Source organism: Pongo abelii, chromosome 4, assembly GCF_028885655.2.
Source record: "Pongo abelii isolate AG06213 chromosome 4, NHGRI_mPonAbe1-v2.0_pri, whole genome shotgun sequence".
NCBI classification, from domain to species: Eukaryota; Metazoa; Chordata; class Mammalia; order Primates; family Hominidae; genus Pongo; species Pongo abelii.
In genome coordinates, this window is record NC_071989.2 from 1,035,316 (window position 1) to 1,048,957 (window position 13,642).

A 13,642-nucleotide genomic window follows, 5' to 3' on the forward strand; every position below is an offset into this window, starting at 1 on the left:
GTGGGGGACAACATAAGGTCCTGGAAAGCCCGGGCTTCCCATCTCGGGTTCTGGAAAGCCTGGGCTTCCCGTCTAGGGTTCTGGAAAGCCTGGGCTTCCCCTCTCGGGTTCTGGAGAGTCTGGGCTTCCCCTCTCGGGTTCTGGAAAGCCCGGGCTTCCCCTCTCGGGTTCTGGAAAGCCCGGGCTTCCCGTCTCGGGTTCTGGAAAGCCCGGGCTTCCCGTCTCGGGTTCTGGAAAGCCCGGGCTTCCCGTCTCGGGTTCTGGAAAGCCCGGGCTTCCCGTCTAGGGTTCTGGAAAGTCCGGGCTTCCCGTCTCGGGTTCTGGAAAGCCTGGGCTTCCTCTCTAGGGTTCTGGAAAGTCTGGGCTTCCCGTCTAGGGTTCTGGAAAGTCCGGGCTTCCCGTCTCGGGTTCTGGAAAGCCTGGCTTCCTCTCTAGGGTTCTGGAAAGTCTGGGCTTCCCGTCTAGGGTTCTGGAAAGCCTGGGCTTCCTGTCTTGGCTTCTGGAGCAGGTCTCGTGTACCCTGCCAGGGGTCCTTTTCCTTCAACCCCGAGGCAGGTCCAAGGTAGCCTCTCATCAGGGAAGGACGCACAGAGGGGGATGTTACCACCCAGCCACCACTCCCTCATTAACACAGCAAGTTCCCCACACACGCTGCCAGGAGGTCATGAAAATAAATCCATGGCATTAAGACCTGCTTGCTGACTGTGACGGAGGCCGTCTCCCTGCCACACCGTGTTTGGCTGCTATGGCTCTGCCAGGGGTGTGTACAGGGACCCCCAGGCTCATCAGCAGCAGCTGGGAAGGGGCTCGGCCAGGCAGGAGGAACTGGGGCCCTGAGAGTGACTCTAAGGTGACAGCAGCCACCAGGGCCAGCGCCTGCTGCCCCCGCCACCCCCCAGCGCCTGCTGCCCCCGCCATCCCCCAGCGCCTGCTGCCCCGCCACCCCCCAGCCCCAGCTGCAGCCCTGCGGGCCTCACCCAGGAAAACGCCACTGGCCGCGCCTGGGATGCCCTGGATTTCGGTGACATTGTTCTGGATGAAGTACTCGTCACAGGTGGCGCTGGGCTGGGAGCCGTTGCAGAAGAGGCCCCAGAGCGCAGAGGTGGCTGAGTTGTTGTGAATGACGTAGGCCTTGATGCAGGCATCGAAGCTGCGCCGTGACAGTGTGCGGTTCCCCAGGAGGCAGACCCTAGGGCCGGACAGGGAGGCACGGCACGTGTGCTGCCACCGAAGTGGCTTTTACTGCCCCACCCAGCTCCCCCAACGGGCACCCGTGGTGTCACCCACGAGTGGCTCCTGGCACCCTACACCTCCTAAGACAGGAAGGCCACAGATCACGCCAGGGACCGGGGACTGGGGACCGGGCCAGGCTGCAGCAGGAACACAAGGGCCACAGATCACGCCAGGGACCGGGGACTGGGGACCGGGCCAGGCTGCAGCAGGAACGCAAGGGCCACAGATCACGCCAGGGACCGGGGACTGGGGACCGGGCCAGGCTGCAGCAGGAACGCAAGGGCCACGGATCACGCCAGGGACCGGGCCCGAGCCAGGCTGCAGCAGGAACGCAAGGGCCACAGATCACGCCAGGGACCGGGGACTGGGGACTGGGCCAGGCTGCAGCAGGAACGCAAGGGCCACGGATCACGCCAGGGACCGGGCCCGAGCCAGGCTGCAGCAGGAACGCAAGGGCCACAGATCACGCCAGGGACCGGGGACTGGGGACCGGGCCAGGCTGCAGCAGGAACGCAAGCGCCACAGATCACGCCAGGGACCGGGGACTGGGGACCCGGCCAGGCTGCAGCAGGAACGCAAGGGCCACGGATCACGCCAGGGACCGGGGACTGGGGACCGGGCCAGGCTGCAGCAGGAACGCAAGGGCCACGGATCACGCCAGGGACCGGGGACTGGGGACCGGGCCAGGCTGCAGCAGGAACGCTGTACCGTACAGCCGTCCCCTCATCCATGGTTCAGCCACCCATGGTCCAAACGTGCTAAATGAAGCGTTCTAGACATAAACAATTCACACGTTTTCCACCACGCGGTGCTGAGTAGTGCGGTGGAACCCAGCAACCCCCCCGTGCCAGCATAGCCACGCTACAGCCACTCCCTCCCCGAGGCCCTCAGTGGCGTCCTGGCCGGGTCAGCTGTCACGATCTCAGTGTCTGAGTTCAAGCCACCCTCGTGCCACGTGCCAACAGCCAAGAGCACAGGAGTGCCGCCCCCGACGTATAAGCCAGGCCTGTGTGTGGAAAACAGTCTACACAGGGCTGTGGCTTCAAGCATTGGCGGGGGGTCTCAGGACGGGTCCCCAAGGGGAAGGGCAGCGGTGCTTCCCTAAAACAGGCTTGTGGGGTTGCGGCTGTTCTGCCTCCTTCTGTTCTGCGGTCTCTATGAGGCTGTTCCTTCAGGGGCTCCCTCCACGCGGAGACGGCAAAACCGCGGGAGCCTCAAGGGGCTCGGCTGCTGGCCCTTTCTGGACCTGCTCCCTGCGGGCTCTGGTGGCCACTCCCCTGTTCCAGGACCCTGGGCCGCCTCCCAGCTTCTCCTCCAAAAGGACAAGAAAAGAGCCCCTCCAAGCACCTCTGGGAGGGAGAAGAGACCCAGGCCCCAGCAGCAGCCAGGGCCACACCCACGACGCTCAGTGCACCTGACCGTGCTCAGGGCCGCCGGCCACCCCTGAAACCTGCCAGACCCCTCACCAGCCCTCCTGCCACTGAGGAAGATCTTCTTCTCAGACCCGGCCACGAGAGTACCTCGGCCCACCTCGCCGTTGGGTTTCCCGTAATCCCCAGAACGAGCCCACAGGGGTTCCCGCCGTGGTCACACCCAGTCCCAACCCTCATGGGGAGCTCGGCATCAAGGATGATGGACGAGAGGCGAGCAGAGCCCACGGGACCCGGCCCCAGCCCCACACACCACCCACGGCTCAGAGGCCCCAAGACTCACGGGATGTCCGGGGGGTCGAAGGCAGACTTGATGACGCCGGCATAGATGGCCAGGATGGACAGCACGACACAAGCCAGGAAGACCAGCGCCAGCTTGTTGACGTACTTGACGCCCACGAAGACCACCAGAGCCATGAGCACGAGCGTGCACGTGCCGTACACACGCATGTTGTGCAGCATGGCGGCCGCCTCACCACCCGCAGCCTCCGCCTGGAAGATGGCCGCACCCGGGGAGATGTACGTCTGCGAGAACAAGGCGGGTCGGGAGGCCGTCCCCGGACACAACTCCCCAACGCCCGTCCCTCCCGCAAGCACCCCAGCGCCACACAGGGGCCTCCTCCCAACAGGTGTTGAGGCCATCGGGAGGCATCCGTGCTGGACGGAGCCCGCGGGGGTCAGCGCACAGGCAATGGACGGCCAGGGGCCTGAACGTTTCCCAGGAGCCACCCAGGAGGCTTAGAGTAAAGCAACTTCAGGACCCGGGGCATCCGCACGTCGGCACTCAAAAGAAACACCTTCTGCTAAGAGGAACGTGACTGCTGCCCAGAGAGCTCAGCCCACCCCGGCTGGACGTCCTGGACAAACACTGGGTCTGACCACGCCGGCTGGGGGCAACCTCTGTTCTGCCCAGATTCAAGGGACGGAGATGTGAGACGGTGCTGCTCAGCTCCCTCAAGACCAGGACAGGACTAGGATGCAGCAGGCATGGATGGCATGGCACCCACCCCCACCAAAGGGGATCCTGGGAGTATGGCAGCCATGGCACCCGGGGCAGGCGGAAAGACAGAGGGACATGGCCAGGGGACTCGGGTTGGGACGGGTGTGTATGCGACCCCACTGAAAGGTTTCAGAACCTTCTTGGCCATGTGGCTCTCTTCAGGAGCCCAGGAGGCCGGGAACCAGGTCTGGCAGCAGAGGGAGGGGCAGAAAGACTGGGGACAGGGGCTCAGATGGGCATCTCTGAAACCCTGCAGGGACAGCAGGTTTCAGAACCTCAGCAGGAAGGACAGCACCCGTCGGCCAGAGAAGGGCGGTTCCTGTCCCCACGAGGACCAATGAACTCGGGCAGAGAAGGGCGGTTCCTGCCCCCATGAGGACCATTGGGCCTGTTTTGAGAAGGTGATGACATCACCTGGTTGTACATTGCTGGGCTCTGTGACCCTCGGCCAAGTGCCCAAATCAGGCAAGGAAGAGGCTGGGATCCTGGCAAGAGGTTCTTCTAAGCCGAGTTCCAGCCCTCCTCCTAAAACAGCTCGGACTGCAGGGCTGCACCTATGTGGGGCTCAGATCTACAGCCCAGATGTCTACCCAGCTCATGCCAGGCACCCCTCATGGAGGGCAGCAATGGTGCTCAAGGGGGACACAGGTCGCTGAGGGGATGCTGCCCAACGGCTTCCGCCATGGCCAGAGCCCAGGAGAGCCCAGGGGCAGCCAGGGCAGTGGGGTCAGGATGGCTCTGTGTGCTGTGTGTGCCACAGAGTGGGTCAGGCAGGGCCCCTTGGCATCCTGCCACAGACTGTGGGGTGGGAACCCTTTCAAAGCAGCACACTTACCAGAAAAATCTCGATGGTCCCCAAAATATACATGGCCCCTGCAAATGTTGTGCCCAAGTAGAAGCAGAGGCCGACAGCACCTCCAAACTCGGGTCCCAGCGAGCGTGATATCATGTAGTAGGAGCCGCCAGCTGCGAAGACAAAGGTGGCAGCCGCGGGTCAGGGGCGCACTTGGACTCGGACTCGAGGTGCGGTCTGTGCTGCCGTGCACGGGCGAAGGAGGGCCTGTCTCTGGGAAGGCAGCGTGTAGACCCTCGTCCACCCGCAAAGCAGCACATGGAGATGCTGCCACGGTAAACTCTCCCCTCCCGAGGCTCGGCACACGTTCCACACCGAGAGCACGTGCTCTCATGGACATGAGGACCAGGTGAAGTCAGGGATAAGGCTCCCTGGGGAGCAGGAGGCCCCAGCAGGTCCTGGAAAAAGTCCTGCGTACATCAATAGCAGCCCCAGCCCCAACTTCCACTAAGTTTTTGCTTATAAAAAAGGCAAAAGAGAAACTAGGATGTTCAGGAGTTGTCTGGTATACTGTGAACCACACACGCTGTCACTGATGGGAAGGCCGGGCGCAATCCCAGGGCTGCCTGGAGAACACAGCTCTCCCTGCTCTGAGCAGCGCGTGTGGCATGAGGAAGGGGTCCTAATGGATGCAGTCATCGTGAGGCAGAGACTGGTCCCCTGGCTGCGGAGGGAGACCCCCGGTGAGGGCCCTTGTGCTCTCCTGTGGCCGGGGAAGTCCGCTAAGCACCAAGGGATGCCCCTGTGGGGATGGGGACCAGCTGCGTGAGGACCTGGTGCTGAGCAAGCCTGGCCGTTAACACGCGCAGCACACATGCACTCGGGAGCAGACGTGGCATCATCTCAGTTCACTAGTTATTACGTATTGTAATTCATTTATTACTAATTAACAGTATCATCTCAGTTCACTAGTTATTACGTATTGTAATTCATTCATTACTAATTAACAGTATCATCTCAGTTCACTAGTTATTACGTATTGTAATTCATTTATTACTAATTAACAGTATCATCTCGGTTCACTAGTTATTACGTACTGTAATTAATTTATTACTAATTAACATCATCTCAGTTCACTAGTTATTATGTATTGTAATTAACTTATTACTAATTAACAAGGTCAGGGCAGTGTTTTGTCTTCACCTTCCCTTGTGAGATACAGGTTCCAAGAACTCAGCCTATGGCACACAATGGGCTACAGGCGCCACTGGAATCGCCCGTGCCTCCCCCTCCCCAGCCTGCTGCCTGGTGGGCACTGCCTACCCTGGCAAGAGACGGTCACCACGCAGCAAAATGGGGAAGAAAACCAAACAGCTGTGACCTCACGGCTCAAACGCCAGAGGAGCCAGTGGAGAACACACAGAAGGCCCGACTGAGACCCCCAGGCAGCCCCTGGCCCGGCCTCGCCGAGCGGCCTCCTCGCAGTTTCCATGCGGCAAAACACAGACTCCTCTAACAGGACTCAGGGCCGCGGCCGGCTCCTCTAACAGGACTCAGGGCCGCGGCCGGCTCCTCTAACAGGACTCAGGGCCGCGGCCGGCTCCTCTAACAGGACTCACCCCTTACCTGGGACCACACCGTTGGTAGCGATCGCACTCATGGAAATGGCTGTCAGCATTGTCTGCAGAAAGACAGGCGGCCATCTGAGGAGAGTTTTCCAAGAGCTTGCCAGCATCGCAACACTCCCGAGGCGGGGTCTACGACCTGGCTCCGGCTGAATGCCAGCCCCCAACTCCAGGGCTCTCCATCTCAATGGAGTGGCTAGGAAACCAGGACCTGGAGGCTCCCGGGCACCAGGCGTGCAGTGTCCTGGTTCCCACCCCTTTCCCTATGACAGGGACCCCTGAAAGTGCCCAAGGTCCTTCCAAACTGGAGGTGATGTCATCAAAACACAGGGTGTCCCTTCCCTTGGAAGCCTCAGCCCCGGGATGCCGCCCCATGACACCCACCACTGGCCGAGATGCCTTTCCGCAGACACGGGTAAATGAGGTGCCAGGGCGCCAGTCAACACGCCAGCACTAACCCCAGACAGTGTGGCATCTCATCCCCGCAGCTACCCCGGCTCTCATGGTGGAGACGGTGCTGAATGACGTCTACACGGGCATCTGGGGAGGGCCCTACTGTCCGGCTGCCACCGCCCGAAGGCACAGCCACACCCGGTCGGGGGAGACTCACACAGGTGCAGCACATGGCCACGATGAGGAAGGACTCCAGGACGCCGGCCACCCCCACGATCCACGTCAGGCGCAGGAAGAGGATGACGCCCAGGATGTTCTGCAGGCATGGCAGGTAGACGCCGATGAAGGTGCCCATGCGCGGAGCCTGCGACGGAGCATAGCGTGTCCCGGGGGCTCGGACCCCACACCCAAAGGGAGCCCCCTCCCCAGGCTGCACTCAGGCCCTGGGCAGGCAAAGCGGCCGTGGGGGCAGGAGTCCTTCCCAGAACAGATGGAGGTTCAGAGAGGGAGAGGCCCAGGGCAGGACCCCCAACCATCCCGGAGCGAGGGCTTAGGGGAGGGGAGCAGAACCACATGGTTGGCAAAGAACCAAGATGCAGCTGCTCCGCTGTGCCTCCCCGACGGAGGGAAACCTGTCACACTGGAAAAGTTATGGAAAAAACAAGAGGGAGAACAAGAGGGCCCCCAGCTCCGTTCCCTGGATGGCTCAGGGCCTCAGGTCTGACACCCTGGGAGAGCCTGAGACTTCAGGAATGGAAGCAGAGCCAGCGGAGGGATGAGACGGCTGCTGCCCATAAAGCTAAAAAAAAAAAAAAAAAAAAAATCCACAGCTCAGCATCAGCCCTGGGCAGAAACTGACACATCTTAACCGGGCACGGAGGTCACCACGAGGTAACAGCAAAGGTTCCGATATCCACCCTGGGGGCGACCCCGCCTGCCCCAGCACGGAGCAGGCAGCCTGCTTCAGACACCTGTGCCAGAGAGGGGGACACACCCCGTGGCCCTGAGGAAACCCGCATGGGCAAGGGCCGGCAGCACAGCCAGGAGCAGGCCAGTGCCTGCCAGGCAGCTCCCCAGCTCTACTCGGGACGGGCCAGGCTGGGGCAGAAGTTTCAGCTCCATCCGCATCGTCTGCTCAGCCCCACTCCCGCCATGAGCAGAGGCACGTGGCTCAGACCTGGAGGATGGCTGGTGCCAGCACAAGGTGACGTTTTAACAGGAAAACGTCTCAAGGTGTCAATATGGAAAAGGGGGAACGTTTTATTTGAAGACGCTTCCTGTGAACAACGGCCACAATGCAGATCAGAACAGGCCCTGTGCGGAGGCTGAGGAGGTGCTTCGATCCTGAGGTTCACACAGCCCAGGCCTGGGGAGGATGGGAACAGGGGACCAGGTGAGGGGCAGCTCCCAAGGAGAGCACGTTGAACATCATACCACAAAAGCAAACAGGGTGGCTTCCGGGGTCACCGTGCCGGAACGCCTCCCACAGACAGGCCGAGGCTGGGGCCAGGGCAGGGCTCTAGGGCTCCACCGACTTTAGGACCCTGGGAAAAATAATGTAAGAGAGCAGCTCGGAGCGTGGGAAGCCCTGGATCTGAGAGCCTGGGGGATTCACTTGGTTCCCTGAGCCCTAGGTGGGAAGCAACAGGGGAGCAACTTGCTTCTGACGGGGGCCCTGGAGAGGAGAGGAGAGGGTGACGGGGCCAGGGGCCACTGCTGGGCCCTCCAAATCTGGGTATGCTTTGTTCTTGGTGCAAATGAGAGAAGGGGTGGGGGATGGTGGAGAACTGGCTTTGGGACATTCTCATTGGATAAAACTAGAGAGCCCATGGCAGAGGTGACAGCAAGGCTCCGGGGACAACTGTTGCTGTGACTTCACAGTGAGGCTTCAGCTAATGGAGGAGCCGACAGGTAGAGCTCCAGGTAGAGATGCCGTCCACACAGGGGCCCCTGCCCTCCAGGCTCAGCCTCAGATCCCACGGCCCCGTGACAGGTGGGACAGAAGCTGGTTCTCGGCCAAAGTGGGGGGATCCTGACTCCTCACGAAAGGGCATGGCCGACCTCGGCCTCTTGGTTCATGCCTAAAAGGCAACTTTGAAGGCTCAACCCCACCCAATTTCAGGCGCGGGAGGCTGGAGATGCCTGGGCCCTTGAAAAGGTTTCTTAATGGGAGCAGGTCTGCTGGGGACAAGCTCTGAGCCTGGCAAAGAGGACGAGGGGTGGCCCTAGCAGCCACCCCAGGGGCCAAGCCACGGTCCCCTAAGGGTGCCAAAGGATTCACTGCCAACCGAAACCCGCCACCGTCAAACAACAGGCCTGCTGGGGTCACGGGCCCTGGTCCCTCCACGACTGAAACGCAGGTGGCATCAGCCTGGGGCACCTGCATGTTGTCCCTGAGGGACAGAGGCCTGAGAGCCACCGGCCTGCGGGTAGGGTTACCAGGGGGGGCCAGGGAGAGCCTTCCAGGTGGGAACCTCCTAGGCCCTGGCCCACAGTGTGCCGTGAACAATCGCACCTGCCTGGATGTTTCAGTCATCTCAGTACCAAGTAGGGTGAGAGAAGCTGGGGTGTGCTCTCTATGGGCACCTCATGGCAGGCTGGGCTCCACCAGGCAGAGGGGTTGGAGCTGGGTGGCCAGGCCAGTGGTGCCTGAGCCCAGCCGAACTGGAGCTGAAGCCGGTTCCCGGAGCACTCGGATCAGGCCCGTGGGAAGGCACCCGCTCCCTGAGAAAGCCAACATCTCTCTAGGACACAAACTCCAGCACACAGGCAGACAGACAGGGAAGGCCTGTGGCTCCTGAGTTTTGGTGCCAGAGCACCAGCCTGAGCCCATGAGGCCTCAAGGTAGCGCCCAGCATGAGTGAAACCCCAGAAAGGTGCTGACTGCTGAGCCCAGCAATACCCAGTTCCACAGCGTCCACATGCAGAAAGGTGCTGAGTGCTGAGCTTGGCACAGCAACACCCAATTCCGCGGCATCCACGTGCACGAAGGTGCTGAGTGCTGAGCCTGGCAACGTCCAATTCCGCAGCGTCCACGTGCAGAAAGGTGCTGAGTGCTGAGCCTGGCAACACCCAGTTCCGCAGCGTCCACGTGCAGCAGTGATGGTCCCACCCCAAAGGCTGGCCGAGCTACAGACAGGCGGGACAGCCACAGGCTCCCCGAGCTGGGAAGGACCCAGCAGGGGAACCAGAAAGAGGTCCAGAGATGCAGCTTCTGAAGAGGCCACCGCCCTGTCCTGGGACAACAGCCAGGGCTGAGGGCCCTCATCAGGCCAGCCCCCACCCCGAGGTGGTCGCACGGTCACATCCCTCACTTGTCTCCGGTTACTTCAACCCCAGAGTGACGCTTCTCAAAAACAAAACCAAGTGTCTTCAAGTATCCTGGAAATGCAGTATTGATTCCGCTGTGTTTACAGTAAAAGGAAGGAAAGAGACATCTTCAGGGGCCTGACTTCCCGATCGCTGTGTGGGACCCAGGTCAGCGGAACACTGGACGCTGGCAGGAGGCACTCGGGTGGTGTCGACGCAAAGCACAGTGTCCAGGCTGGGCGGATGCAGGGGAGGGCAAGGGGCCGGCCGAGGGACGCCCCACTTGGTGGAGGTCACACACAGTAGGGGGACCCACCCTCCCTGGACCTGGGGGCGCCTGGCTCAGCACCTCCTTCCTTCCTGCTCACAGGCCTCTACCTGGCACTACAAAACCCTCCCTTCTGAGAAGATAGGGATCTCCTGATGGTATTTTTAGAGTTAGAAAGTTAAGGAAAATAATACAGGAATTTAAAAATCACCCTAAAAAGCCAACGTATGCCCTTAGCTGTCTGCCAAAGGAGCAGGGCACAGGCTCGGGGCTGACTCGGGAAATGACAATTTTATGTCAAGACTGGGGGAGGCCGTCGCCCGGCTTCAGAGCAGGGCCTGCGCTGCTTGGTTTCCTCCAGTGGATTATTTTTCTGTTTTGTTTGTATCTTATTCTAAAGCAACGCACACATATTTGAAAGAAGATTTAAAAAGCAGAGGGAGTTGAGAAGAAACTGAGCCACCCACAGCACCCCCACAGCGAGGACATAAGATCTCCCCCAACGCGGGTCCAGGGTCTTTCTCGCCTGTGAGCATCACCTCAGGGCCTCAGGGCCTCAGGGTGGCTCTCAGGCAACCCGTCTGTGCAGGACAGCAGAACCCTCCCGAGGATGTTCAAGGGGTTTCCACACCTCGTCGCCCACAGAAACCACTCAAGGGAAACCTTTCCCCACTGCACCCCCTCATTTCCTAGGACGGATTCCTGGAAACAAATCCTCAAGGAATAAAACTGCAGGGAAAATGCCACCAGGCTACGTGTCCTGGACAGGAAATGAAAAGGAGGGCGGCCCCCCAGGAGCACCGAGGCCACAACACCCTCTGGAAGGGGCCACGTCCCGGCCTCTCGGCACCATTCAGACTCCTCTCCACAGCAGGGGATGGGGCCGCTCCCGCAGAACGAACAAAACACCCCAAGTTCATCTCTCAACAGGGAACTCGGCCGCCCAGATGCATGGGGGATGTCACGCTTTCCCGGACGGTGGAGATGGAAGAGGGCTGGACAGGAGCTGCAGGGCAGAGACCATCGAGCCCACCCAGGAAGAAAGGGCTGGACGTGGCCATGACACCAGAGCTCAGGGCAGCCCTTCTGACAAGCAACTGCTTTGCCAGCGTGTTCTGACCCTGCCGGGACACACGGGGCGGGGACTGGGCAGGCACGGGCAGGGCGGCAGTACCTTGGCCTCGCGCCGCCGGCTCTCCTCGTCCTCCTCGTGCTCCACAACGCCCTGGCTCAGGTTGGTGTAGTTGGCCAGCTTGTTGAGCAGCGAGGACACCATGGGGTTGCTGTCCATCTCCTCCTGCGTGGCGTGGACGTGATCACAGGCGGCCCTCCCCTCGCCGTGGGCCCCCCGAGCTCCCTCCCCGTATTCAGGGTGTGGAGCTCAGGCTCTCCCCTGGTCCTCAGCCCCTGGGTCTGAAGTGAGCCAGAGAGGCCTGGACACCTGTGTGGCAGGTCTGAGTCCGAGGCCAGGGCTCCAGGCCTCACTGAGTGGGACCACCCACCCATGGCAGGGACCCCAGGATGTCCAGCACTCAGCAACTCCGAGGGGTTCCCATGGGGCCGGGGCACCCTAGATCCAGGAAGGAGCCCAGAAGGCACCAGCCGAGGAGCACATCCCAGCTCAAGTGCGGGACTGGGCCCCTTCCATGGCCTTCAGGACAGGGAGGTCCCAGTTCCTTCCACGTAGTGTCCAGTCCTGTGGGAGGCCCCAGCCTGGGGACCCCCAGGGGCTCCTTTACTTTTCCACATCAAAGCAACGGCCCTGGCACCTTCTTCTTCTAAAAAGTAAAGTTACCTCGAAAAGTGCCATGTTCTTCCCTTCAAAGAAGCTCTCTTGTTCCATCTCGACATTGTTGAGGAATGGGCTGTTTTCTCTTGGATTTCCATCTCCTAGTGAGGGAAAAACAATTCAGAGTCAGCTTAGAAGGAACTAAAAGCAAGCACAGAAGGCCAACCACAGATCTTGCACAGAGGGCTCTGGTCCCCACCAGCTGTCACCTCTAAACCATGGCTAAGGGTGATACTTCTCACACACTCTCCTTCCGTCCACACATCTGTGTTCCAAGGAAAGGGGCATTTCCCAGGGTGCACGCTAGTCCCAGGACACATGCTAGCCCCAGGACACATGCTAGCCCCAATGCGCAAGCTATCCCCAGGACACACGCTATCCCCGGGACACAAGTTATCCCCGGGACACACGCTAGCCCCAGGACACACGCTAGCCCCAGGGCACACGCTAGCCCCAGGACACACGCTAGCCCCAGGACACACGCTAGCCCCAGGACACACGCTAGCCCCCACACACATCATCATTGAAGACAAAGCCCCCGAAAGCCTCGGCAAGTGAGCTGTTCAGCCCAGGGCAAGGGCACCTCCCTCTGGCGTTGAAAATCTCTCATTCAGCCAAATGTGGGCAAAATTCTCACTTTTAAAAGTCGGGGGAGCACCTCCTCGCCTTGCTGCTTAATCCGCCATTTCTGAGGGACACAGAGGACTTCCCACTGTTCCCTGTTGAGGACGCCACCCACGGGCTCTCCAGGTAGATGAGCCCTTCCTGCGTCTTTCAAGAAGGCTGGGCCGGCGACCCCTCCGTGGGGCTGAGCCCAGGGCTTGGAGCCAGGGGGTAATCCTAGCAGCTGCCCGAGGGCATGAGCAAGGGAACTGGGGGGGAGGAAGACTTGAGGCTCCCTGGCGGGTTGAGGCCCAATGGCCCATGTGATGGTGTTAGGAGATAGGGTCCGTAGGAGGTGGGGCCCGTAGGAGGTGGGGTCCGTAGGAGGTGGGGTCCTTAGGAGGTGGGGCCCTTAGGAGGTGGGGTCCGTAGGAGGTGGTAAGGTGTGGAAGGGGATGAAAGTCCCTACACCCAGACCTCAGCAGCAGAGCTCTCGCCCTCCCACCCTCCGTGGGAGGACACGGCAGGGAAACTGCCAGACCCCAAACCTGCCCAGGCCTTGGTCTAAGACTTTCGGCCTCGAGAACTCTGAGAAGTTCCTGTCTTCGTGAATCACCTGCCCTGAGGGACTGTCACAAGGAACTCGGCACAGGCCACTGCAGAGACCACAGCCTGCCCGGGACCCCTGAGCAGCCCATGGCCAGGAGAACAGGGTCTGCAAATGCACATGCCCCAGCCAGGCACAGTGAGGAGCTGAAGGGCATCAAACCCACAGCCACCCGCGCACCCCAGGGCCCTCAGGGCCCTCTGCCCCCTGTGCTGCACCCCAGCTCCCCAGACTGGGAACGACCAGGCCGGGACCCTTCCTAGGGGGGCTCGGCCCATCCTTGCCCGGTCCACCCTAGCCCTGCACAGGATGGTGTGGGACCCTGAGGGTCCAGAAGAAACGGTCAAGGCAGGATGCGAGGTGGCCGGAGGAGGGCAGGCCAGGACCTCATCACTGCGCCAAACAACTCCGGCTGGGAGGGTGGGCATTTTCTATGGGACATTTCGGATGTGCCAGAGCCCACTGGCGGCCACCCTGGCCGGCTGACAGGCACCAGCTGCATGAGTGGTGGGTTCCAGCCGTGCCAGCAAAGAGGGCATCACTGTCCGGGGGCAGGCAGGCAGCACGTGCTCCCAGTACGGTGCCCGGGGCG

At 61.1% G+C, this 13,642-nt stretch overlaps 1 protein-coding gene across 3 annotated transcripts in view; it reads right to left on the reverse strand.

The window, feature by feature from the left end:
* SLC12A7 (solute carrier family 12 member 7) overlaps positions 1-13,642 on the reverse strand; it is a 57,783-nt gene that overhangs the window by 28,058 nt on the left and 16,083 nt on the right. For 2 of the 3 annotated variants that reach the window (XM_024247470.3, XM_063724033.1), the window contains exons 2-8: positions 11,847-11,941; positions 11,226-11,348; positions 6,692-6,838; positions 6,083-6,137; positions 4,499-4,629; positions 2,947-3,188; positions 978-1,189 (exon numbers count right to left, since the gene is read on the reverse strand). In XM_024247470.3, the coding sequence (XP_024103238.2) occupies positions 978-1,189; positions 2,947-3,188; positions 4,499-4,629; positions 6,083-6,137; positions 6,692-6,838; positions 11,226-11,348; positions 11,847-11,941 (1,005 nt within the window). Of the gene's footprint in view, positions 1-977; positions 1,190-2,946; positions 3,189-4,498; positions 4,630-6,082; positions 6,138-6,691; positions 6,839-11,225; positions 11,349-11,846; positions 11,942-12,477; positions 12,559-13,642 lie in introns of those variants that run through there. The other variant, XM_054555360.2, reaches the window with a different exon arrangement.